At 43.9% G+C, this 26,819-nt stretch overlaps 1 protein-coding gene across 1 annotated transcript; it reads left to right on the plus strand.

Annotated features, from left to right (window-relative positions):
* The first annotated feature begins 9,509 nt into the window (after positions 1-9,509).
* Positions 9,510-23,237, plus strand: LOC120528305 (zona pellucida sperm-binding protein 4-like). The gene is made up of 3 exons (XM_039752456.1): positions 9,510-9,540; positions 22,640-22,827; positions 23,098-23,237. The coding sequence occupies exons 2-3, from the start codon at positions 22,657-22,659 to the stop codon at positions 23,197-23,199; spliced, it is 273 nt and encodes a 90-aa protein (XP_039608390.1). The 5' UTR covers positions 9,510-9,540; positions 22,640-22,656; the 3' UTR covers positions 23,200-23,237.
* The last annotated feature ends 3,582 nt before the right edge of the window (positions 23,238-26,819 follow it).

Genomic DNA, 26,819 nt, shown 5'->3' on the forward strand with positions numbered 1-26,819 from the left:
GCTGGTTCTCCAAGCCTGATTAACCTGCTCGTGGACTTCCTTCAGGGACGCTCGGAGGCCTGTAAGACTAGAGAGAAGATCATTGTCCACGGTATGCAGGTTCACATTTCCTATAACCATGCCAACGGGCATGGGTCGTCCGGTCAGGATTTCAAACGGCGATAGCCCCAATTGCCGGTGTGTCCGTCCCCTCAATCCCATTAAAGCCAGGGGTAAAGCATCTGGCCAGGATAAATTGGTTTGTTCACAAATTTTTGCAAGCTTAGCTTTTAGGGTGCCATTGCATCGTTCCACAATACCCCCACTTTGTGGATGGTATTTGCAGTAATGATGTACATTGATCTGTAGCCAGGTAGTCAATTCATTTATAATGGAATTCACAAAGTGAGTACCATTATCTGTCTGTAACTTTGGGATGCCCCATCTTGGAATAATTTCTTTAATTAGTGCTTTAGCAACCGTTTTGGCATCATTGCGTTTTGAAGGGAAAGCTTCTACCCATCGGGAGAACACATCGACAATCACAAGGCAATATCGGTAACCTTTAGACGGTGTTAGTTCAATAAAATCCATTTGGAGGTGTTCAAACGGACCCATTGGGTTAGGAGTAACGGGGACTTACCTGAGTGCCTTTTCCTACATTAAACCTTTGACATAATGCACAGCGTCTACAGAATTGCTCTGCATATGTAGAGAAGCCTACAGCTTCCCAATGTTTTTCAACATCTTGAACCATGGCATCTTTCCCAGCATGGTCGAGGCCATGGGCTATTTTGCCATACCTGGAAAAGAAGCTTTTGGGAGAAAAGGTTTGTTAGTTTGCTGATGAGTCCAGACTCCATCAGAGAGGGATCCTTCTTTGGACCACTTTTTCTTTTCAATGTCCGTGGCTGCACTCTGTAAAGAAATAATTTGATTATCAGGGTCCTTGTCATTTCTCTGTTGGAATAAAGAGATTGGTGTGTTACTGTATGCAGCCTTTTTAGCAAAGTAATCTGCCAATTCATTTCCTTTGCTGACAAGGTCCTGTTTTCCTGTGTGAGCTTGACATTTAACAATCGCTAGTTTTGATGGTTTAGTTATGGCTTCCAAGAGGGATTCGATTAACTTTTGATGTTGGATGGGCTTGCCAGTACTGGTCTTAAATCCCCTTAATTTCCATAATGCCCCATGATCATGGCAGACTCCAAAGGCATATCTGGAATCTGTATAAATTGTTATGATTTTTCCTTCGACAGCTGACATGCTCGGGTGGCGCTATTAATTCAGCTGCTTGTGCACTTAAACTTGATGAAATTCGATTTGCTTCCAGCAGGCGGTCCCCTTGGACCACTGCGTAACTAGTTGAGGGTGCTCCGTTTTCCAATCGCAAAGAACATCCGTCTACAAAAATATTTTCTCCAATTTCTAAAGGTGTTTCCTGTAGATCTACTCGAGGCTTTACAACCTTTGCTATTTCTGTATGGCAATTATGCGGTTCGCCGTCGTTATTTGTTGGCAACAGGGTGGCTGGATTTAAAGTGGAGCATCTTTCAATTGTGACGTTTGACAAAGTACAGAGTACATTCTGATAGTGTATTGCCCTAGCAGTAGTGAGATGGGAGGTCTTAGCCTGTACTAAAATGGAATGTACAGCGTGAGGCACCTTTACTGTTAGGGGGCTCATGAGCACTATATCTGTACTGGCTAGCACAGCTTCTGTTGTGGCAGCCACAGCCCTAAGGCAAGGCGGAAGTGCTGCGGCCACAGGATCCAATTTTTTCGAAAAATAAGCTATTGGCCTTTGTTTATCCCCATGTAATTGTGTTAAAACTGCAGTCATATATCCCCCCTTTTCGCCCACGAACAGAGTAAAGGGACGAGAAAAGTCCGGAAGGCCCAAGGCTGGTGCCACCGAAAGTGCATTTTTTAAGTCACAGAGAGCCTTCTCAGCCTGCTCGGTCCATTGCACCTGACCAGAAAGAGGAAGGCCAGGGTGTTTGCTAAATTTGTAACGGCTGTGCTCTTTCAGTGAAATTCAAAATCCATTGCCGGCAGTAACCCAGAATGCCCAATACAGACATAACCTGTTGTTTTGTGACAGGTCTGGGAGATTTTGAATGGTGTTAATGCGATCGCTAGAGAGCTCTTGTTCCATTTGTGATGTCATGACCTAAATATTTTACAGTTGTTTGAATTAATTGCAATTTAGCCTTTGAAACTTTATGTCCATTGTCCCCCAGAAACTGCAGTAGTTTTTAGTATCTTGCACAATCTTCTTCAGTAGTACTGCATAACATAATATCATCTACATACTGTATTAATGTACTACCCGGTCTGGCCAGAACCCTTCTAAATTTTGAGCAAGCGCTTGTCCATACACACAAGGGGCTTCAGTATATCCCTGAGGCATAACAGTCCATGTCCAACGGCGGCTTTGGAAAGTAAAAGCAAACCAGAATTGCGAGTCAGGGTGTACAGGGATAGAGAAAAAAGCATTGGCTAAATCAATTACTGAAAAATAACGAGCAGAGGGAGGGATTGCAGAAAGAATAGTGGAAGGATTAGGTACAATAGGAGCTCTAGGAAAGATTGCAGCATTCACTTGTCGTAAGTCTTGTACAAAACGCCATGAACCGTCAGCCTTTTTTATAGGGAAAATGGGAGAATTAACTGGAGAATATGTAATTGGAATAATCGCACCGCGTTTCACAAGATCGGAATGTAGCGGAGATGCCAGCCTCTGCTTCAGGAGACAGAGGATACTGGGCACGTGCGGACGGAAAGAAGATTTAGGGTAGATCACCAGAGGCTCACAATGGGCTATCCTTCCATAATCATTTTACCCTGAGACCACAAAGAGTCAGGAAGCGCTGAGAGCCAAGAAGGGAAGTAGTTTGCAATGACAACGCAGAAAGGGAAGTGCAGCATAATGTACGATGTACTAAAAAATCAGTTTGAAGCACAACTTTAGTTATTAAATGGTCTGAGGTATCAAAACACCTGAAGCAACATGTACCCAGTCTGTTCTATTAAGACATTGTTCTACCCATGGTCCGATTTCCACCCAATGAACAGTGCTTGATTTAGCTAAAGAAATATGAGACACTGATCCCCCGAGATAAAAGATACTCTGTGCACATGTAAGATGTACAAGTGCGCCGCTTTGTGGAGGAAATGAAAATGCAGGGGATGTGAAGGGTTTCAGGGCAGGTTCCTGAAGAAAGAAAAGATTCTAGCCAAGGGGTGTCTACTTCTGCAGGGAAATATTGGGCAGTACAGTGTAAAGTGTCAGGGACCTGTAAGTGGGGAAAAAGACATGAGGGAAAAGAGTGTAGGGCTTTGAGGAGGATGGTATGTGGGGAAACATTTAAAGTCCAGGCTGCAAAAGAGGGTTTGGGGTGGAGGGCGGCTTGGCATAGTATCTTGGGGGAGGAACAGAAAAATCCTTGATCAGTCATAGAGATGGAAAAGGAGAGCTTTGTCATCAAATCCCGTCCCAGGAGGTTTACAGGGCAAAGTTGGTTCAGAAGAAACCGGTGCTGCAAGGCAGGTCCACCTGGGTGAGACTGGACTACAAGAGGTTTAGAGACTTGGAGTTGATGGGGCTGTCCTGAGGCAGTGAGCACAGTAACAATTTCTTTCGAGGTAGGGACCTTTGCCAGCGAGAGGGTGGACCGAGTGGCCCCAGTGTCAACAAGAAAGGCAATTTCAGTGCCATTAACAAGTAAAGTCAATAAAGGATCAGTCTCTGGGCTATGAGTAATTAGGGGTAACTGAAGTGAGTGGCTGGGGGTCCCTGCGTATTCCTATGCCCAATGCTGTTGGTCCGATACATCAGAAAAAACAGGCTGAGGAGGGGTGGCAAGAATTGTTGCGGCTTCTGGGGACAGTCCCACGGAAATGTCCAGTCTCGCCACAGTTATAACAGGCATTAGAATAAGAAGGAAAGTGTGTAAAGTGGTTTGTGGGTTGTCCAGCAGTGAAGTCTCCGACACCTCGTCCTCTCCCCCTTCCTCTCCCTCGTCCGCGAAGCCAGCTCTTCGTCCTCTTGCTAAAGCTGCTCCTGTATAATAGTTCATCTGGGCAGCTAGTAGCTTAGTTTGAATATCAGAGTCTTTTTGCTTGGTCTGTTTTTCCGCATGTTCGGCGTGGCGCAGGACTTCCTCAAGTGTGGCTGACTCCCACCCGATGCAGGAAGTCCGCACTTTGGTCTGTATGTCAGATCTCAGTCCTGAGACAAAAGGGGGAACTGCAGCACGGGTGCGATCTTCGGCATTCTCTAGCCCAGAGTGGTTAGCCATTAAATCCTGAATTCTGTGTGCCCATTCATCAACTGTTTCGTCTTTCTTTTGCTTGCAGCGAAATGAGGGACCAGTCAGTGCCTTTTTATATTTCTCTTCTATGGCATTTTTCAGTGCCTGCCACTGTTGATCAAAAACTGCGCTTCCACCGGGACCATCTCTTCGGTGACACGTCTCATCCCAAGTCCACTGTTGCCCGTTAATAGTCCCGTGATTAACGGTTGCCCAGGTAGTACCAAGTTTCCGTCTCAGTACCTGAGTCCATTCTGCGGCATTTGGTTTATACATGCCGTCATACATAGTCAGTTCAGCAACAAACTTTTTCCCTCCAACAATTTTAGGATCGGGCAAAGCAGCGACTACTTCATTTAATTCTTGAATGTCCCAGTTACGGTGGATCATTACAGTAGGGGAATTTTGGGCTCCTATAGCCTGGGTGTGATCATAATGGGGATTGGGAACCTCAATTAAAGGGCACGAAAAGGTAACCATGGGGGTGTTTCTAAGTTTTGGGAAAGGAGGGCTAAAAACAGGTGCCATTTGTCGGTCCTTCCCATAGGACTGACTCCTCGTATGGTGAGACACGGGGGACTGAGAATTGAAAACTGAATGTTCCGCTTCCATATCGTCATCGGAGACCTGGCTCGCACTTACTTGGGGTGAAGGTGAAGGGTAAGGGGGTGGAGGTTGTGGGTGAGGTGGAGAGGAACAGATGACAGGGTATAAGGAATCTTCACTAGTATTATTCTTTTTCTTACTTTTGGTTATCTGTGGTCCCGGATCTGTCTGCACTTTCTGTAGCGCAATTAGCAGTTCCTCTCTTTCTTTCTTAGATTTACCCTCATTTGTTTTTAGCAATTCATTCTGTTTCTGTACTGCTTCCAAATTCCTGTCTTTAATAACTAACTCCCACCGATCAAACATATCCATTCGATACGGTCCTCCATTACAACAACCTTGTGTATTTCTACATAAAATCTTTCTTATTTCCTGTATCTCACTTGCATCTCCTGTCCCTTCTAATGGCCAACGCCCACCGCTCTGCTTATTCCATTTTTTACATGCCCTTTTAAAATCCAATCCTGTGTTTTTCTCTATTAACTTTCTAGGTGACCCTTTTTTGTGCGGCGTCTGCTGATCCTCCAAAACAATCCTTCCAACATAAAGACTTGAACCCCGGCGGGTTGGCAGGCTTGCTGTTATGTATTCCCATTTTTCCTTTGCTTTTCCCCAGCCCTGTGCCAGATTTATCTTTCTATCCTTGTCCTACTCGTCCCCTGTCCGATGAACTATTGGAATGCTGAGTGTGCCACTCACCCGCCTAACGTTCCCTTTAATATTCCCAGGGGAAGTATACTACACTATTTCCTACGTTACTGTCACAGTGCACGGTGAAAGCAAATATTTATTTCTAGTAATGCGTACTTTTTATTACTCCCTTGTTTTTTAACCTGTTATTCTTCTATTCTATGCTCTATCCTCTGTCCAATAGATTTGTCCGGGTTTATGGGTGTGCCACGGATCCCGTCCTAAATCCCCCTTTTTTAATTCCCAGAGGATAGTGTTCTATACTATCTTTCCCAACAGGAGTGACCTAAAACAAGGTATTTCTTTTCCATTTACTATTCCCGGTCACTTTTTATACTCTACAGCAAGCCCGCCCCCAGCTTATCTTTTCCGGAAACCTCCGGGTTACTTACCCCAGCCTGGGTGTTAGTCAGCTCTGTCAGGAAAATCCTTCTCAGTCACCGTGGTTGTACCAGAAGGAGACCGGGACTCCTCACGCAGGAGTCTCAGGACAGGGCAGTCCTAACTTTTATCGGAGCTGCTTACTCTGCTGTCGGTGCACTTAGTTGCAGCAGTCTGCTTCAAGAAGACAGATCGCTGAGGTCTTCCCGCTCGAGGAGTCAGCCGGCCGTCTCCTGCCCCACGTTGGGCGCCAGAAAACTGTGGACGCTTTTTCTCTATTGTCGTTTCTCGTGACTGAAGACAGAGAGATATAATTAAAATTAGTAAAAAATATTTTATTAATACACACCAGGCAAAGGTAAGAATGACAGAGAAGCACAGTCCTAGGACACCTGCCCTTCATCTGTGCCCAGGTGTCGGTGTCCTAAATCTTTTATAATGCTAAGCGCAAAATTTGACCTTATGACTTTAGTTGCACAAAAATTTCAAGACATTACATCTTTACAATAGTTTTGTTTGGATCAGCAGTTACACAATTTTAAAGGTCATCAGTTGGGCACTTGTAACTTCTTGTTCGTTACAGAAAGCAGAAGCAGCACTTGTCGCAAGACAGACTTCTCGTGGCCCTTGTCACGCACACCAGATAAAATCAATAACTGATTTTTATTTTTCCACAAAGGCCGTCATTATGCAGTTAAATGACCACCTCAAACATGCTATCTACACTAATAAAATGCAAAGCCCTCACTGACTCTCATCAATAATTCTCCAACTTCTCGTGTAGGTTGAAGGCTGCAATTTTGGCAAGCTCATTCCTTACAGCTTACTTAGAAAAGTTAGGCAGGTTTCATTTTGAAATTCTACACGTAACGATCATAACTGGAACCTACTTTGACCATATACTGTATACGGCCATGGCCTGCAGGTCGGTCACCATGCGAGGCAGAGTTACGTCCCATGTCATCACGCCTCCTACGTAATTGAGTGCCTGCCCATATAAGGTCAATATTCACGGGTGAAGGACGGTGCTTATGCAAACGGCCTTTGATGCATGTACTCCGAGCGGCTCACGTGAACGGACTGTGAACACAGTACGCATATTAAGTGCAGCTACTGCGGAAACAAAGCACATGGTGGAAAAAGTCAATGTCTAGCTAAAGGAAGACAGTGTTTTTTTTTTTTTTTAAAACAAAACATGCATGCAGTGTGTCACAGATAAGAGTAACGATGTGGGTAGTGAACACTTTGATGAATGAAACCTGTTATCTTTACAACGTGTGACAAATGGGGAATGTAACTTGAACACAACACGTCCTCCAAATACAAACCTGATTGAAAGAAATAATGAGAATCAAATTAAACAAAAGGAAAATTTATTGTCAGTGTAATTGTTTTGTGACTGTTATGAGTGCGGCTGTCATCAAGGATTTAACACACTACTTCTCCGCTGCAAAGCGCAGGTATTTTGCTAGTTCTTTATAAATTTCAGACAGATTTTAGAACAAATCGCAGCACAGAAACTGCACTCGTTAAAGTAGTCAATTTGTGGGTAAATGCAGACAGAGGCCATTTATCTGTTCTTATCCTCTTAGATCTGAGTGCCACATTTGACACCATTGATCACAATATTCTTAGAAATCACCTTAGTCAGTGGGTGGCAGGGTCTTAAATTGGTTTGAATCCTACCTGGCAGGGAGAAAATTCTTTAGTTGTGGGAATTACAACTCAAAGATGCCTGATCTCCAATATGGTGTTCCACAAGGCTCTATCCAGGGTCCGCTGCTCTTTTCAATCTACATGCTTCCGTTAGGTCAGATTATCTCAGGGCACAACGTGAGCTACCACAGCTATGCTGATGACACACAACTGTACTTATCAATAGCACCTGATGACCCCGATTCTCTTGATTCACTAACACAATGTCTGACTTGTGTTTCTAATTGGATGAATAGTCTCAAAGTATCTAAGATTTCAGTTTTCTTTATTTTACTTAATAGCCTCATTGTATCCATTGCCAATCTATTGGAAATTGGATGCATTAGGATTAAAAGTCAAGACGGAGGTAAAAAGCTTAGGGGAAACTTGACTGTAATCTAAATACACTTTAAGTGAAAAAATGCTGTCCTAGTGATCTGATGAATATGCGATTTAAACACAGCAAAAGTTAGACCTCTTAACACTGAAAGATGCTGAGAAATTAATTCACATTTGTTTTCAGTCGACTAGATTACTGTAATGCACTCCTCTCAGGATCACCCAAAAAATACACAAATTGTTTGCAATGAGTGCAGAATGCAGCTGCTAGAATCCTAACTAGAAAGAAAATCTGAGCACATCTCTCCAGTTTTGATGTCACTACACTGGTTACCTGTGTCATTCAGGATTGACTTTAAGGCTTTATAAACCATAAGCAGAATTTTAAACTAATCTCGCTCCATCTTATCGTATATCGGAATGTCTGACACCTTATTCCAAATTATAACCTCAGATCCTCAAGTTTGCTCTTGGAATTCTAAACAGAAACTCATTTAACAAAAGAAGTGGTGAGGCAGGCGGCCTTTTGCTAGGCACCTAAAATCTGGAATAGCCTGCCAATAGGAATTCACCAGGCTAGTACAGTGGAGCACTTTCAAACACTTCTAAAAACACATTATTTTAACATGGCCTTCTCATAACTTCACTGTTATTAAAATCCTGATACTCTGTATATCCAACTCATAATTATCCATGGTGGCTCTAAAATCTGTACTAACCCCTTCTCTCTCTCTCTTCCTTTTACGAGGTGCGCCACCACCACCACCTACTCAAAGCACCGTGATGTTCCAACAGTGATAATAGTCTTCTTTGTAGTTAGGGTTCTCACGGAGTCACTTGATGTTGGATGGATTAAAAGCCAGAAATCTATATGACCATTTCATTTGTTAGAATGCCCAGAGGGACTAAGGGTCCCATGGCCTGAAACCCCTGCAGATTTTTCTTCAGCCGTCTGGAGTTTTTGTTTTTTCTGTCCACCCTGGCCATCGGACCTTACTTCTTTTCTATGTTAAGTAATGTCTTATTTTAATTTCTTGTCTTATTTTTCTTTATGTGAAGCATTTTTGAGCTACTTTTTGTTTGAAAATGTGCTATATAAATAAAAGTTGTTGTAATGGTGCCCTTTTCTTCCCCTTAAGGTTAGGCGTCTGAGAAGATGAGTAATGCCGATACTTCAGCCATTGTAAATAAAGCTTTTTGTCTTTGTGAGCCTCTCCTGTTCACATTAGAGTTCCTAGTATGTTGTGAACTTTGGGCATGTGATGGTTTTCAGATTTGTGTGAGATTCAAAAGCAAAGCCAGGTATGCTTCTCTTCTGGGTTGGCACCCTGAGTGTCTCTCCCATCTTCTAAATGTGCTTTTTGACCATCACAGCTCGCCGATCTGTGAGTGTTGCTGAGATGTGCAGTTGCAGCCAGTAAGAAGCTCCCTTGTGGAGGGTCTTCATCCATCACTCAAGCAGACTGTGAAGCAGCCAGCAACTGTTACTATGATTTGAGCAGCAGCACCAGTCCATGCTACTATGCCAATGATGGTCAGTGGTTGGGGAGAGTGAGCAGAGGTGGCTGCTACTGGATATTCATGCCTGTGTTTGCTTTGCACAGTGACTGTGCAGTGCACCCTGGATGACCAGTTTGTGGTGGTCTGTAGTGGTGTCTGAGAAGGTGAGCCTTCCTCCCCTGGATCTTGGATCCCTCCAGTTGGTGAACAGCAGTTCTCCCAGCTGCAGACCTGTGACCAGCCAGTCCAGCTTTGTCATGTACCAGTTTCCAGTCGGTGCATGTGGCAGCACAGTTCAGGTTAGACACCATCTGGAGATATAGCAATGTTGGCTAAAATTGGCTCAGATGTTTAGAGTTGTTGTCCTACCTAGTTGATCAGATAGCCAAAGGTGTTTAGTTTTTCCCAAAGAAGAAAATGGGAAAGATATGATTCTAGGCAAGACATTACAAATCACTACTGGTTACAACATTTTAATAATGGTTTAGTAAAATCACCGTGCCTTTACTGTTCCTGTTTCAGGTGGCTGGTGGCAATGTGACTTACCAGAACACCATGTCTGCTGACATCACTGTGAAGAGTTGTCCAGAGGGCTCCAACACCAGGGACAGTGTCTACAAGTAAGGCTTCTGAACCTGCTTCCTCTAACCCTAAATGTGCTCTACCTGCTGTGATGTGGTGTTTCTCTCCTCAGGTTATTCTTCCAGTGCACCTACTCGGGAAGTCAGGATGTGCAAGTGGAGGCTGAGGTGTATACTGTGGCGCCACCTCTTCCAGTAGTAGAGCAAGGGCCATTTGACCTGGAATTGGTCATTGCAACAGGTACTGTAGGGGGTGGGGTTCCAGATAGTTTGATTTGCTGATCAATACCAGAATGGCTTGAAGGTTCTAAAGCTGGGTGGATTTGAAGCCAAGAAGACTATGTGGTTAGGGGGCATTACCTAACAGCAGTATCACACCCTCCTTTCCATCATCAGCATCCACATAGTAGGAGCCATAGGAGGGATGATGACTACCCATTGACCAAAACTCTGAGGGATCCTGTGGCTGTGGAAGTGCACATCGTGAACAGGACTGACCCTAACCTTGTGCTGACTCTTGGAGACTGCTGGGTCACCCCAGGACCTTCTGCTTCCAGCCAGCCCCAGTGGAGCCTTCTGGTTAATGGGTAGGTGACCCACCCCTGTAATGGGGAGGTGAGGTTGGCTGTTCCGTGCTAACTGGGGTCTGCTTTTCCTAGATGCCCATACATGGGACGGCTATTTGACAAGCTTGGTGAGTGGACAGCACATCTGGAGTGGCCTACCCAAGTCATTACAAGAGATTTGTGTTTGAGATGTTTGCTTTTGTGGATCCTGTAGCTCAGCACGCCTTGGCCTAAAAGATGGGTTGTGATGAAGGTGAATCCTGTGTCTTGTGCTGTTCTGTGGTTTTATATTGTCCTTTTTGAAATGCCATCGCTTAGGCCACTACAGTGTAAGTTTGTCTGCTGTTTGGGTTTCTGTTGTTGCTTCCTTTACTTTCTGCAGATCTTCATCTACTGTGTTGCTGCTGCCTGCTATCCCTCCTCACAGGGCAGCTATGAGTACAGGGGCCTGATGCAAAGTGAGTTAACTAGTCATTAGGTACTCTTGTGGATATATTTGAATATATAATCCGTATTTGGAATGCAGAATGGTTTAGTTTACAAAAATTGATTTGTGGGTAGCTTGGTGTATTAAGTGGTGGGTGCTGGGCTTCCCTTTCTAATGCAGGGTCTTATTGGCCATTTTGTAATGGCTTCCCTTTTTTTCTCTCTCCCTCCTACTGGGTCCGGCAGATTTGCAGACAAGTTGGCACAAATTGCTTCATCCAGGAGGAATGTGCTCCTTAACTGTGGTCCTGTTTTGGAGGCTTACCAGGTGCAAACCTCTAACCTGTAGGATGAAGGAAATCACTTTGAATCCCAGGACATGGCTTTTTGTTTAATGCTGATTGGAGAGTAAATTTCCTTTTGTGAGGAGTTTCAGCTGGCAAAGAGCAAATTTGAAGTCTTAATAAAATTATGGTTGCCGACTTGATTTGTCTGGTTTTTGGCCAAACTAGAGCAGCGCCAAATAAGGGGCAGGTGTGGGTGGTTTTTTAGGAGGGAGTTGCCTCAACCCCCCCTTCTGTACTTTAGCCTTTTAAAAGGATAAATACTGTTAGTAGTGGAGCCCCAAGGCTGGTACTTCTGGGGTGGGAGCAGCTCGTCAATGGGGGGGGAGGGGGTTGGGGGTGGGGTATAGTGTCTGTGCGCAGTGCATCTTGATTTGCATGACGAAGGGTTTCAGCCTCATTTCACACGGCTTAAGCTTTTGGGAAAGAATTGTAGTAGTAGTCCGTCTACTTTTTGGCATTTGAATTTTTAGTGAAAATGAGGAATAAAGATTTTAAATTAATAAAATCGGATTTTGTTAATTCTATGGTAACAAATAGCAGTCGGCCTTAAAATTAGACATTTATGGATTTATTTGCGATTCAATTGAAAGTGTAATGGTTTAGATGATGAAAATGCGTCTGTTTGAAACCGGAAGTACTTTTGGGCGATTTTTTAGCGACACGTGCGAACAGTCCTCCTCACAACACATCCATCGATCGATCGGCCCTGAAGTTACACTGGCATCAGTAGAGGTTGGTGTGGGTGTTTTTTTTTTTTCGGGATGAGGCCATACAGGGAAAACTGAGTCACGACTTTCAGGTAAAAATACAAGCATGGCAAACTGTGCTTCATTGATGTAGCTTTTTTTATTAAAATGAACGTTTTATTTACTGCTACATAAAGGGCGTTGTCGTTTTTTTTTTTCTGATAAAACAAAAGGTAATGGTTTTGCCTTTCTCGCACCCCTTATGATTTAACAAAAATGTCTTAAATGAGATTTTTCTGAAAAATGTTAAATGCCAAAATACACGGACCTTCTCGTGTGGTTTCTTCTCCCCAGCCTCTACATTCAAACTCTGATTATCTGAACGTCCTGTGGTTTCATGTTAGTTGATGTCTATTGGTCTGGCTCTTTAGTTTTTGATTTTTGAGATGGGGCGTAATCCGCACATGGTGAAGGAACAAAATGCATTTCTCCTTTTATTGTGGCTCGTTTGGCCGGGTTTCTACTACACTGTGCGCGACGCTTGCGAGCGTTTTGTCCTTTTTATACCCATGTGCGTATTTTCGTAAAACAGGATGATACCACCAGGTGGCAGTGCGAGATCTCATCAAGGTGAGAACGGTCGACTTCGCTGTGTGGGGAATTGCCTGAAACTCCCACTAAATCGAACACCTTGCCACAATCTCTCTGAAACGGACGGACGTTTAATAATTACATCCATCATCAAGGGATGCCCTCTTTCCAGCAAGTATCGGGCACGAGGCAGAAACCATCCTTGGACTGGGCATCAGCACGTTGCAAAGTGAAGAGAAGCACTCGCGCTTTACTGGCGTCATTTTAGTGTACCCAAATCTTATGGCGCTTTTCCACTGCATAGTACGGCACGACACGGTTCAGTTCAGCTCACTTTTGGGGCGTTTCCACTGGTAACAGCACCTGGTACCTGGTCCTTTTTTTAGTACCACCTCAGCCGAGGTTCCAAGCGCGCCGAACCATTACCAAAACGTGACGTGTAAACTCTGCTGGTCACTGATTGGCCGGAGAAAAATCGTCATTACTGCGTCACTGGCTATTCTTTTCTTTAAAGGTACACACACGCGGAAGTTTGTGTCGCGTCTCTCCATAACTGGACGCAGTTTGTTGCATAAGTGGATGGATGTTTCTTTAGACATTCGAAAGTTCTCCAGCCACTGAGTGTTTGTAAAACCGGGAACAATCACATCCCACCACTCTGAGGCACGGTTAAATGTCTAAACAGATGGTCTGTTGCGGCGACTTTTTTGCAAAATGTGGAAGATCTGTAATATACAGAATCAGCATTTTAATGTTACACTGGCAGTTAAGTTCATTTTATGCTTTGCAACAGTGATAAAAGTTAGCTAGTGATGTACTTTTTTTAGATGCTTACCCTTGCGCGTCGTCGAGGCTAAAGTGTTGTCGTTGTCTGCGTGTTGTTATAAAAGTTCCACGGTGTCACGGCAGTAGAGGCGGCGCAACTATAACGACACGTGAATAATCCCGCCCACTCTAAAGCGGCACTAAACTGCAGTCGAAATGCAAACCGAGCCGAACTGAGCCGAACCAAGGTGAGCTGTACTGAACCGTGCTGTGCCGTATTATGCAGTGGAAAAGCGCCTTTAATGTCTATAGAAGGAACCTAGAATCCACTGTGGAAACCCACCAGGGACACATGCAAGTTAGAGCCAGGGAATACCAGCGATGTGACTTCCTGCGAGTCATCAGCGCTATACCAGGCGGCCCCACATGTGTATTAACAGTTCATTATTAAAATTAAGCTAATTTATCTATAAAATATAATATACATTAATGCAGTTCATCAAAAAGTGATAAAGTATAAATCTAACGATTGTAAATATCATATAAATGTAATGTGGTTTGTGTGGTGATTGCTGCTGTCAGCTCAAGAAGCCACAGAAGCAGGTATTGATTAACAAGGTCGGTTTTAAAATGACGTTTACGACGGTCTGCTTTAATGATATACTACGAGATTAAAGTGGACATTTCGACATTAAAGCTGATATTTCAACTTTTTCATTACAAAATACAATTTTACACCATTTTTTTCCCCCCTGCGGCTCAAATAAACTGCTGTACTTCCTAATACTGGAAAATGAGACGGCGCAGAAGATGGTACGTGGGACTTAATGTATCGTGTCTTTACGATGGGGTAAATGCGACGCTTGAATATAAAATCACCACGAATGCATTTGTATGTCGGCATTTCGCTTCTCCCCATCCGTCATGCGTCAAACATCGCAAAAGGCACAGCGATCCCGGAGGATCCCGAAAGCAGCTTTCTGTCACATGTAGATAGTAAACAGAGACTCTGACGTCACTTTCCGACTTTTATCACACTGCGACCCCACGACGTTGTGCTGGGACTGCAACTCGTGCGCACTTCGCGTTAATTTCTGAGGACGCGTCAAATGAATGCCTGGTACCCATGATGCGTGCTCGTTCGCGTTCTGAGAGTGAAGTATAAACGTAAAAGTTAAAATAAATATTACTTAAGGAGAAAACTCATTTGGTGTGCTTCAACTTTTACTAAAGCACATTTCTGCTTGTTTAAGTGTCCTTACATCCTGGTGTTTTCTTTCTTTTAAAGTACACATCCTTGTTCAATGGACTTGATGGAGGTTATGCTACTGACAAACCCCAAGGTGTTGAAACTTGAAAGCCCCTCACTCATCTTCCCCTCTCCCACTACCATCATTATGGATATCACATATGTCAATAGTAACTCAAGTGCAGGCATTGAAGTAGAAAATAAAAATCCGAAACTTTACATTGCGTCAATTTAAAGCTCATTTTTTTCTTCTTTTAGGGTCGGTGCCCCAATAAATATAGCTGGTGGGGCATTGAATTTTCACATGTGCCGATTCCAGTCCAAATAAAGTGGACAGTGTTTAAAATTTAAAGGCAGTAAATATGAGTATCCACCAGAGGGCGCCCGCTCTCTGGGAATACGTTCGTTATAGAGACTGCAGCTTTTTACTTGGCTCAGATTCCAAAACAGGAACGTGCATCTGCCAAACATGGGATTCATTCATTGAGACCCTCTGAACAGTACCTACAGTGACGGCCCCTGGCCATATGTTGAACAAACAGGGGGTACATCCGCACTTTTTTTTTTTTTAAGGTTACCTGAGTTGCCTCCTCTTGTCTCTTCTCATTTCCTTGTCTGGTTGCTTACACGGCTGTAATGCTTTGTCCCTGTCGGCTGGCGTGTATGGCTGCAGCTGTTATTTATTGATCGGCTCAGTTACTTATATCTCTCTTTCTCTCTCTCTGTGTTTATACATATATATATATATATATATATATATATATATATATAATCCAATGTCTGTCTGTCCGCTTTTCACAAGAGAACGGATTGAGATCAGGTCTTTCACACATTCCAGTTGATTTTGCGACTTCTCTCATCACAGTAAGTATCGCAGTTCACTTCCAAGATCGACTTATTCATACCATTCTGAGACAGAGGCTGCGGGCCGAGGGGAGGGGCAAGTGGGCGGGGCCCTCCTCACTCCCGCGCCAGTCTCCGGTCGAGTCGCTCTACCTCTCGCCATGTGTTGGAGTGTTCTTTGTCTCCGCTTAGCTAGCCATACGTGTTTCTTTATTGATATTTCAAGTTTGTCCTGTTTCACTACAATGTGGATGGAGCGGCGGGGGAACGACTAGTTTTAAATAAAATAAAATCTAAGGAATAAACCTCACACATCACGGTGGCACACTGCGTGAGGTTTATCACTCGATTGGACAAGCTGGGTCATTAAGTCAAGTGGTAACCCATCATAGACACATCCGCGATCATAGAGTTTAAGATGCACTACAAGCGGAAGAGGCTGGCAGCATCATGTTTGTTATTCTAGTCCTCCTGTGACGGTCATTGGCGCTCGTGAATCAGTTCCTATGTCAAGTTTTTTATTTAGAGAAATCAGAAAAAATTGTGTTGATGGGAAGCTAAATTTAGAGTGTAATTGTCCGTAGGATGCAAAAGCATTATCTATATTCAGATCTCTAAATGATTTAATCCCAGTGGTGTCCCAAACATTAAAACCTGTCTAAGTTTGAGAGGATGGAAAAAGGTTATTATGTAGTGTCACACACTCGTGCTCATGGGAGGCAGATAAATTAAACAAAAGAGAGGTAACTCCACGCCAGGCCAGTGGGTGGCAGGGGGCACTAAACCTTTCTCTTTAATCTCTGCAGACCGGACACGGGACAATCTGCTTGGTTCAGGCCTAATGAAATCACTTCAGGTTCTGGGCCTCAATTACATCATTTCCAGTGGCTGTGTTCTTAGACCAAATTGTGAACAAGCCCTGCACTGCCTTGGCTGACATGAGTGGTCTCAGCATGCTTTACGGTTGGCCTGACACAGGACTGATGGTAGCGCCGCTCACCTTTTCCTCTCAAACAATCAGAAAGGGGATTCATAAGAGACAATGACTTGACCCCAACAGTCCAATCTCAGAATATCAGTCTGTCTCTGATGTTTTTCTTTGCTGCCCTTCTGGATGCCCACCAGTCCATCCTCCAAAAGTCTTCGCCTCACTCACACCTGCCTGCTGCCATTCATTCCTAAGCGAGCTCTGTGCTGGTGGTCCCCCCTTACCATCTCCCCAATCCTGAGCCATGAATAAAGGATGGGACCAAAACAGCCTCCGAGAGCAACTTCTCCCAACTATCCAAGAACAGTTTGGTGACCAACAATTGTCGGGGTTTATGATGCTCCAGAGTCTGTCACCTCTTGAGACTCCTAGAGCCTTCTTCAACGTGACAGACAGAGTAATCAGCTTTATTACAATTAACAGTCATGCGGACTAAACCCAATTAGGCCAAACTGAGCTGAGCCCCAAACAGGCGACACGTCACAGTCCATATCATCATTTCTTATCATCTTCACCTCGCTCAACACAGCTCACTCTCTGCTTAATCTGACTCTTCACTCCAGCTGATCCATTGCTGGCCCTCTCAGAAACCTCCAATATTTTTCATGGTGTGCCAGTCATTATCTTTTTCTTGCTTCCCTTATTTCCTAGCTGGTCAGTATTCCCCCTTCTCCGACCTCAGGTTGTTTCCATTCATCGTTCTCCCCCTTCTCCCTCCCTTTTGAGTTTATTAAAAATTGGTGGTTTCATTCTGAGCTCAATTAAATAAAGTGATATGTCATACACCTTTATTTAACTATTTGCTTGGTATACCTGATTTGTGTTAAAGCTCACACTAAATTTAATGCTTGAAAGTTTTATATCTACTTCTGCTAATATGTGTATAAATTACTTTTTATTTTCCATACAATGAACAATCCAGCATGATGGAGCACAGGGCCATAAGGCAAAAGTGACAACTAAGTGGCTCGGGGAAGCAAAATTTTGGGTCCATGGCCAGGAAACTCCCCATTGAGATGTTATGGTCAATCCTCGGTTGGCGGGGGGCAAACAACAACCAAACAAGGGAGGTCTTGAAAAAGAAAGAAGGGCCAACTCTACAAACATGGACTTCATGGAATTGCCAATAAAAGCCTTTGAAATTCTGAACTGCTTGTCATTCTATTTCAGTTTACCAGAGAAACATCTGACAAGATCTAAAAACACTGAAGCAGCAGACTTGGTGAACACCAACACTCGGGTCATTCTCAGAACATTCGCTCTCTCTCTCTCTCTGTCTCAGCTGTCTCGCTCTCCACTCTCTCTCTCTCTCTCTCTCTGTCTCCAGCCCACGCTCTCTCTGTCTCTCTGTCTCTCTCTCTCTCTCTCTCTCTCCAGCCCACTAAGTCTCTCTCTCTCTCAAAATCTTGGGTCCATGGCCAGGCTCTCTCTCTCTTGAGATGTCCAGCCCACGCCGGTCTCTCTCTCTCTCAAACAACTCTCTGTCTCCAGCCCACGCTCGCTCTCTACACTCTCTGTCTTGCCAATAAAAGCCTTTGACATTATGAACTGCTTGTCATTCTGTCTCAGTTTACCAGCCCAACATCTCTCTCTCTCTCTCTGAACACTGAAGCAGCAGACTTGGTGAACACCAACACTCTGGTCATGCTCAGAATCTCTCTCTCTCTCTCTCTCTCTGTCTCCAGCCCGCGCTCTCTCCCTCTCTCTCTGTCTCTCTCGCGCTCTCTCCCTCTCTCTCTGTCTCCAGCCCGCGCTCTCTCTGTCTCTGTCTCTCTTTCTCTCTGTCTCCAGCCCATGCTCTCTCTCTCTCTCTCTGTCTCCAGCCTTTTGTCTCTCTCTCTCTCTCTTTCTCTGTTTCATTGCACCAGTTTGAGCTATAGCCTTGCAAGGCGATCGCTGTACATTCACTTTTTTTTAATGAGTTTTAAGCACGGGGGAAAAAAAGGAGCATTTGAAAAATCTGTAATACAAAAACCATAAACCACCAAGAAAACTAACCTTGCATGAGTCAAGTTCTGGCATGAAGTGAGGAGGACCTGGGTGGAGAGGAGGTTACAGTTTTGAGGGAGAGTCTGGCTCCGCGCTGGAGTGATGTTTTCCTTCAGGTGTTTTCTCTCTTGTGATTTCTTGGGTTTCTGTTTTTTTTAGCTCTTTAGCTGGTGGGAGTGAAAGCCTCATGCAGTCATTCCAAAACAAAGTCCTTGTGACCCAACCCTTCATGTTTGCCCTCCTCATTACTTGGAGTCTGTCTTTGTTTACCAGTTTACTCGTTTACCAATTTGAGAAATTAGGGTTTTAAGCAGCACAATGTAAACAATTTTTTCCACCTCTTCCAGCACTTGAGGGCTCTGCCTGGTTAACGCTGTAACTCCGTTTGCAACATCAGCTGCTTTAATAGATTCTTTCTGCTTTAGCATAGTCGGAATCATAGGTTTTGCCTACTTGTACTCTTTGTCAAGATCAGTAACACGAACGACACGCTCATACTTTTCAATAATTTCTTTCTTTACTTCGATTTCAATTTTCTGCAAAACTTTCTTCTCACCACTCTTCACTTGCTAAGAAGCCATGGTTAACTGCATAGGTACACGATATACTGTTTAGCACAAAGAGATCACAGATAAAGCATGCACGTCTGACTGAGAACAATGAACAAGAAGCGGCTCAACACTAAATACAGTAATTGTGCTCTGTTTCATTTCCCTTCCAGTTTGTGCGCACTGATGATTTCCGCACGTGATGATTTGTTCTCGGTCAGACATGTGTGCATGCTTTCGCTGTGAAATCTTTGGCACCATTCGAACGGAAAGGGAAACTGGCTTGTTCATATACCAAGTGTGTGGTCATGAACAGAGGCAAAAGTTTGGCAAACATTTTGGTCGTAAACCGAGTTGTATGTGTACGAGGCGTACCGAGACGTTCATGAACCGAGGCACCACTGTATATAAATCAAGTAAATGATCAAGGGCTAGGTGAAGAACATCAAGGGCTTATGTTGTGCCCCTCGGACCTCGGATGTCTACGGCGGCCCCCGGAGGGCAAGCGGCAAATAAGAATTTGATGACTTTCGGGGTTTTGTGAGGGGTAAGACAATCAAGTCATGTCTTGTTTTATAGTGGGTGTCACTTTTCTTTACATTCTTAAGCCACATTCACCTTTTTCATTTTGCTCAAACCAGCACCGCGGTCCCTTCATTTCACAAGCTTGTCTGTTTTTCCTCCTCTCTCCCAGTCTTAAGATGAGAAGAATGACAGCAAAGACACACTTGAGTGTTTTACTGGTTGTCAGATGGAAGGAGGGAATAACTAGAATACTACATTAGATTAGTGAAAGGAAAACTCTCTGTGATTCATCAACGGTATATCGTTTCACGAATATCTAGTGGTTTGTCATTCGCTAGATGAATTCGTGCTTGGACAGACTGACTAAATTTACCACACAATCAAGCGGCGACCAACAGACATGTCGGCGATCCATTGAAGAACTACAAACGAATGAGGCCGTGGCGGGATCAGCGGGTTTAGCACTCACGTGGAGCACAATGCTGAATCGATTCGTTTGTGCTCGCCGATGGATTCACACGAAGCACTAAAAGAAGTCTTATAGAAAGAAGTAGCTAATCATGAAACTGTAAAAATACATCGCCAAGTAGAAATGTAACTAAATGGAAGGTTGAGATATGTGTTATAAAATGTAATGGAGTAAAAGTAAAAGATTCTGCAGATAAATCTTCTTAATAAAATTACAGAAAAAAACAAACAGTAGTAATTCTACTTGTTACTTTCCACCACTGCTGCCCACTTGCCTTGAGATGCCAACAAAAAAACAAAAATCTTGACCAGTGTTAACCTCTTACACAAAATATTTGACGAACAAAAGCTTATTTCAAAGCAACTCTACACTCGGTTTATTACACCTCCATTCCAATAAATGTTTGAAGACTTTTTTGAAGTAATTTTATTTATTTATCTTATTATGGGCTACATTTTTTTTTTTTTTTTATCCCAGGACTCATCTCATGCTATATGTCACTGCAAAGTCGTTGATTGTCAATTGACAAATGTTTTAGTTATTAACCCATCAGTAGAAATAAATGCACTTGTGAAAAGTTACATAAGGTAAAAAATACATGGAAATTGAATTTAGCCGCTTTTAAGGGCTTTTTTGTATTCGGTTATTTAGACACGGACAGGTTCGTGGACAAACGCAAAAGAAAGGACAGGCACACGCATCAGTAAAAGAAACTTTCATTTTTGAAACGATGAGCCCCCTGTTCTACTTTCCGATGACATCGCGATGCCCTTGTGTGTGAGAAACGAAAGTGGGGCGAATCAACGAAGAGAAGTCCACACTGCACCAGGGGTGAAAATTTAAAGGCTCTGAACACTATCTAAATCAAAATAAGTCTAAAAAAAAAACCCTTTATTAACCACAGCTAATGAAAGTATTTTAATAACTGGATTCACAGCACTGTGACGCACTGGTGCGCGACTGCATACCTTAACGAGGTGCATCGTAAATGAGTCCGTTAATTGCTAGGATTCGCCGTTGTCGGGAAACTCATCTCCAATACTAGAACAACCGTGCTAAACAATGAAATGAAATAAAGGGTTAAAATGAAGTGCTAAAAAATGAAGAGAGAAAGAGAAAATTGGGAAATAGATGTTAAAAAAGTTGAACAAAAACAGTGAAAGAGCACAATACATTTTTTTTTTAATGGAGAATTTTTTTTTTATATGTCATTTCCGCAAGGATTTTCAAATTAAACAATACGGCTGATCTAAATATTAGTCATTAAGTCTCCAGAATTCAAAAACGTTTTGTATTAAAAAAAAAAAAAAAAGCATTCAGCAAGACCCCCTTTCTTTTAATTTATTTATCAGTACTTACTTAACGGGTCATTCCCAAGCCTTACAAATCCCCTCTTTAGAAATACTCGTACCCGTAGCTGACATGTTTCTCCTCTTTTTCTTAGTTGATATTTAATGATTTCCATCACTAATTTAACAGATCGCACTGCTGAGCGGTCACTTACACGCGGTCATCCACTGCACATATCAGTCCGATGCCGTGACGTGCTGATTGATCAATAAAGCCGCACGAGCAGAAGGCGTGCCTCCGACTTACCGCGCCTTCTCACTTCACTTGCGCGCGCCGCCGCCGCTGATGATTTAAACCTGCGCTCGCGCGCTCTTTTGCTCATCTGGTGTTTCTGTTTGGCGAATTCTCAGCATGGCGCGTTTAGATTGTTGGTGCTATTTCTGGCTTGTCGTTTATTTGACGGGGGTGCAGTCTGTTTATGCGGCGTCAGGAGACGTGACCAAAAAATGCGATGGTGACAAGACGATGATGCTGTCATTTGCCGGCTCTCAGAACGTTTTTCTTCAAAGTGAGTGCGGCGTGTCCTCGGCACTGTGACTTGTCAGCGCCTGCGTATTCTAGTAAAGCTGGTAAACTATCTTTTAGAGACGAATGGTGGACTGGTAAAGGTGACCAACAATCTGCCAGGATTTATCATCCGTGAAAAGTCGGGCAGCACCACACTAACTGTGCCCTTTTCTTCAACGTACGGTTATGCGTCTGAGAAGGTGAGTAGCGCCGACGCTTCAGCCGTTGGTTGCTGTTTTAAATTAAGTTGTATGTCATTTGTGGTCTGAGCCTCTTCTGCTCACTTTAGAGCTCCCAATACGTCGTGACCATTGCTGTTGGATCTCGCTCAAATCTGAAGACCTTCACATGCCCTAAGCCAGGTATGCTTCTGTTCAGGGTTGGAACATGGAGTGTCACTTTTTTTTTTTTTAAATGTGTGGTTTTATTTATTTTATTTTTTATTATTTATTTTTTTTTTTTAAAAGGTCGTCGAGTTCTTAAGCTTCCGGCTGATAGATGTGCAGTTGTGGACCGAGAGAAACTCCCTTGTGGAGGGTCTTCATCCATCACTCAAGCAGACTGTGAAGCCAGCAACTGTTGCTATGATTCAAGCAGCAGAGCACCAGTCCATGCTACTATGCCAATGATGGTGGGTGGTGGAGTGTGAGTGGGTAAAAGGTGGCTGCTACTGGATATTCATGTGTGTGTTTGCTTTGGCCAGTGACTGTGCAGTGCACCATGGATGGCCAGTTTGTGGTGGTGGTGTCTGAGAATGTGACCCTTCCTCCCCTGGATCTTGGGTCCATCCACAGTTGGTGGACAGCAGTTCCCAGCTGCAGCCCTGTGACCATCCTGTCCAGCTTTGTCATGTACCAGTTTCCAGTCAGTGCCTGTGGGAGCACAGTTCAGGTGAGACTCCATCTTGGTGATACGTAGCAGCAAGCACTCCAGGTTAACCATAGCAAGCTAGAGAGCTGTGTAATCTGATCTCCGTATTAGATGTGGTGGATGTAATATTTAGTCCTCCATTCTGTAGTTCATCTGCCCTAGTAAAGGGATGAAGTTTGTCCTAAAGTTGTTGGACCATACACACCTTAGAATTACTGCCGACTATGAAGTCCGTGCAGGTGGTTCCATTTCTAGGTTAACAACAAGACATTTCTAATCTCCCTATTTCAGCTGGCTGGTGGCAATGTGACATACCAGAACACTATGTCTGCTGCCATCGCTGTGAGGACTGGACCAGACGGCTCCATCACCAGGGACAGTGTCTACAAGTAAGGCTTCTGAACCTGCTTCCTCTAACCCTAAATGTGCTCTACCTGCTATGATGTGGTGTATCTCTCCTCAGGTTATTCTTCCAGTGCACCTACTCGGGAAGCCAGGATGTGCAAGTGGAGGCTGAGGTGTATACTGTGGCGCCACCTCTTCCAGTAGTAGAGCAAGGACCCTTTGACCTGAATTGGTCATTGCTACAGGTACTGTAGGGGGTCACTGATTGTGCTATGATCAATGTTCTAAGCCAAAGTCAGCCAAGTCACACTGAGAATGAAGATCATGTAGTGATGGTGTGGCAATTCTACCTTCTCCATGGCCAGATTCCTCCTATGGCTCCTACGATGTGGACTACCCAGTGACCAAAACTCTGAGGGACCCTGTGGCTGTGGAAGTGCACATCGTGAACAGGACTGACCCTAACCTTGTGCTGACTCTTGGGGACTGCTGGGTCACCCCAGGACCTTCTGCTTCCAGCCAGCCCCAGTGGAGCCTTCTGGTGAATGGGTAGGTGACCACCCTGTGGAAGGGTGGGGTGTAGAGGGTGGCTGTTCAGTGTTAACTGGGGGTCTGTTTGTCCCAGGTGCCCATACACAGGTGACAACTATTTGACCAGCTTGGTGACAGTGGACAGCACATCTGGAGTGGCCTACCCAAGTCATTACAAGAGATTTGTGTTTGAGATGTTTGCTTTTGTGGACCCTGTAGCTCGGCAAGCCTTGGCTGAAAAGGTGGGTTTTGTGGCAAAGGGTAATCCTGCCTTGTGGTTTCTGTAGTCTTTCTTGAAATACTGTGGTGGGCTTCAGTTTGGAGATTTGTGTATCCATACAACTCGGTGAGGGCAGAATCTTCTATGCTGTGTGGTATCTCATTTCACAAGGAGCCCAATGTCCTTGGCTTTTCTCTGTAGATCTTCATTTACTGTGTTGCTGCTGCCTGCTATCCCTCTGCCACAGACCCCTGTACTCAGAGCTGCCCTGTAAGAAGTAAGTAGCCCATGGCAGTTGGTTTTGGATGTGGTGTCTGTTTTGTAGAACATGGTGTCACTGTTACTACAGTAATTGAAGCTTTGCACAGGGTGGTATGGAGATGGCTTGTCTCGTAGACCTGGGTTGTGAAATCTGGTTGACTGCCTGATAAGGGGGGGGGGGCCCTCAGGGTTTGTGAAGCTAAACCCAACCACTTTTTTTTTTTTTTTTTTCAGGATCTGGCAGAGCTGCAGACCAGGTTGCACAAATTGCTTTGTCCAGAAAGAATGTGCTCCTTCACAGTGGTCCTGTGGTCTTTGAGGCTGACCAGGTGCAGACATCCAGACTGGAGCAGGAAGGTAACTATCTTGATTCTCTTACTGGAGTAGGCCAGAGTTCTGCTTGAGTGCTTTATCCCTTGCTGTATGGCTTGGAGAGTAAATGTCCTTTGTCTTCCTCCCACAGCCTCTCTTCCCACTGGATACCTGGTGTTGGGAGCTGCAGCTGCCATGTTGATGGTGGTCCTGGTTTTAGCTGTAGTTGCTGTGAGGAGGTTGAACAGGCAGAAAGTGAATCTGAAATTTTAAATAAATGATCTTCATGAATGGCTGGAATCTTGTCTTGTGTATTTTTTTTTTTTTTTTTAAATGGAGTGAAACCTGTGGGTCTTGTATCCAAGCTCTAGCTGTCGATTTTTGTTTTATTAAATGGGTGGTGACCTGCACTTTAGCTACATACTCACCCATGAACCCTTTTGCTTCAACATAGTTGGTCTCCTTTTCTTGGTTATCACATCCCATCTTTGCCAAGTCTATTCATGGAGTGCTTTTAATGGATTTTTGGACTAGAGAACAGTCTACTTGTACAGGACTGTCTTCTATTAAATGCTGGGATGTGTCTGAGCTACCCGCTATACCTTGTGTGGTTCATTGTATCACATGGCGGCTTTGAGCTGACATTAATTTACTTTTTCTGGGCTCCTTTTTTTTGTTTCTGCAATGGGCATCTTTCCTCTTTGTGTTGGTGATGTCACACATTGGCTAAGCAAATGCACCAGTATGGCTGCTTTTAAAGGTTGGCATGGCTTGATCTGAACCCAGATGATGATCGTATCACTAGGCCGTATACTCCAGTCCTGTGGGTTTCTTGGTGATATGGTGCAAAAAAATGTACCTGTAATTGATTTAACATGCTACATGTTGGTTATAATGCAAGGAGCAGAAAAGAACCACAAGTGAATTTTTGAATATGTATTTTTCCCCACCAATTGGCACACCAACTCTTTTTCAGTTTAGCTCTTTGTCACCATGTGCCTATTCGCCCTTAGTGATGGGTGATTACCTGTCCTCCCATGACCATGTTGAAACATTCACTCTGAGGCATATCGTTAATGTGAGATCGTAGCTGACTATGTGCAGCCCAACATCTGGTGCAAGCTGTGCTCTTGTCACATCTAGAATACTGCAACTCTCTGCTGCTAGGAGTGCAAATGAAATGGCACATTTTAGTGTTGTGCCCTCCTCAGTCCTGTGGCGTCCTACCACTTAAGTCGCTACATTTCAATTCTATCAGAACTGAATACCTTAATTGATTGCTGACAGTATAGTGAATGGGTCACATACAGAGGGTCCCAAAAAACGGTTTACACTCTGAAGAATTTGTAAGGCCAGGTTTATACTTTCATCTTCCAGCGGCCGCTACTGCTATGCAAGTGTCTTACTGTTTATACTTGCGCACGGACTTTACGTAAATTTAGAGGAATCCACCAGGTGGTAGTGTGAGATCAGCGTAAGGTGAATTTAAGCAGACGCATACAGAGTGGCATCATTTTAGTGTCGGCAAATCTGCGTTCCTTCTTTGGAAGGAAACCGCAGCCCACTGTGGAAGCCCAGCAGGAAAAACATGGAAACTGCAGGCAGGGAATACCAGCAACCTGACTCCCTGAGAGAGAGCAGCGCTACCGCTCCGCCTCTGTTTAACCCCCATGTGTGTAATTATTAACAGCATTCATTATCTAAGCAAAATTACAGATTTATCTGTACAATGAAACATTTATCATTAAAGTGAAATCAAGTATAAATGTAAGGATTCTACATGTGCAGAGAGTTGGAAAAGCATACATGTAATGTGCTCAGTGTGGCGATCTATTGCTGTTTGCCTAGGTTAGGAGAAAGCCCTAGAAAAGAGACGGCACAAAAGAGGATATCTATGAGACTTTGTACCGTGGCATTACAATCGGGAATATGCGACGCTTGAATATAAAAGCACCAGGAATACATTTGTATGTCGGCATTTGCTTCACCAAATCGAACCGGTCATCAAACATTGAAGCGCGCGCAAGAATCCTACTAGGATCCATATAGCGGCTTTTTGTCACGTTTAGATAGTAAACAGACTCTGACGACACATTCCGACTTTTATCACACTGCGTGGAGTTGACCCAGCAAACATTAAGAATCTCCACAGATATTCCAGTTGTACCTGCTATACAGGACGTGCTTAACAACCGTTCCCTATTCTAATATGTTTCTTTCATGTGTGCTGCATAGCCAATAGGTACTGAATGATAAACGTTGCCATTGTGTAGCAAAAAAGCTTTCAGGCTTAACACTGACAAATCAATGAAGAGACGCCGCTCTTCCGGGTTGTGATCATGAA

The sequence above is a fragment of the Polypterus senegalus genome, chromosome 4 (assembly GCF_016835505.1).
Source record: "Polypterus senegalus isolate Bchr_013 chromosome 4, ASM1683550v1, whole genome shotgun sequence".
NCBI classification, from domain to species: Eukaryota; Metazoa; Chordata; class Cladistia; order Polypteriformes; family Polypteridae; genus Polypterus; species Polypterus senegalus.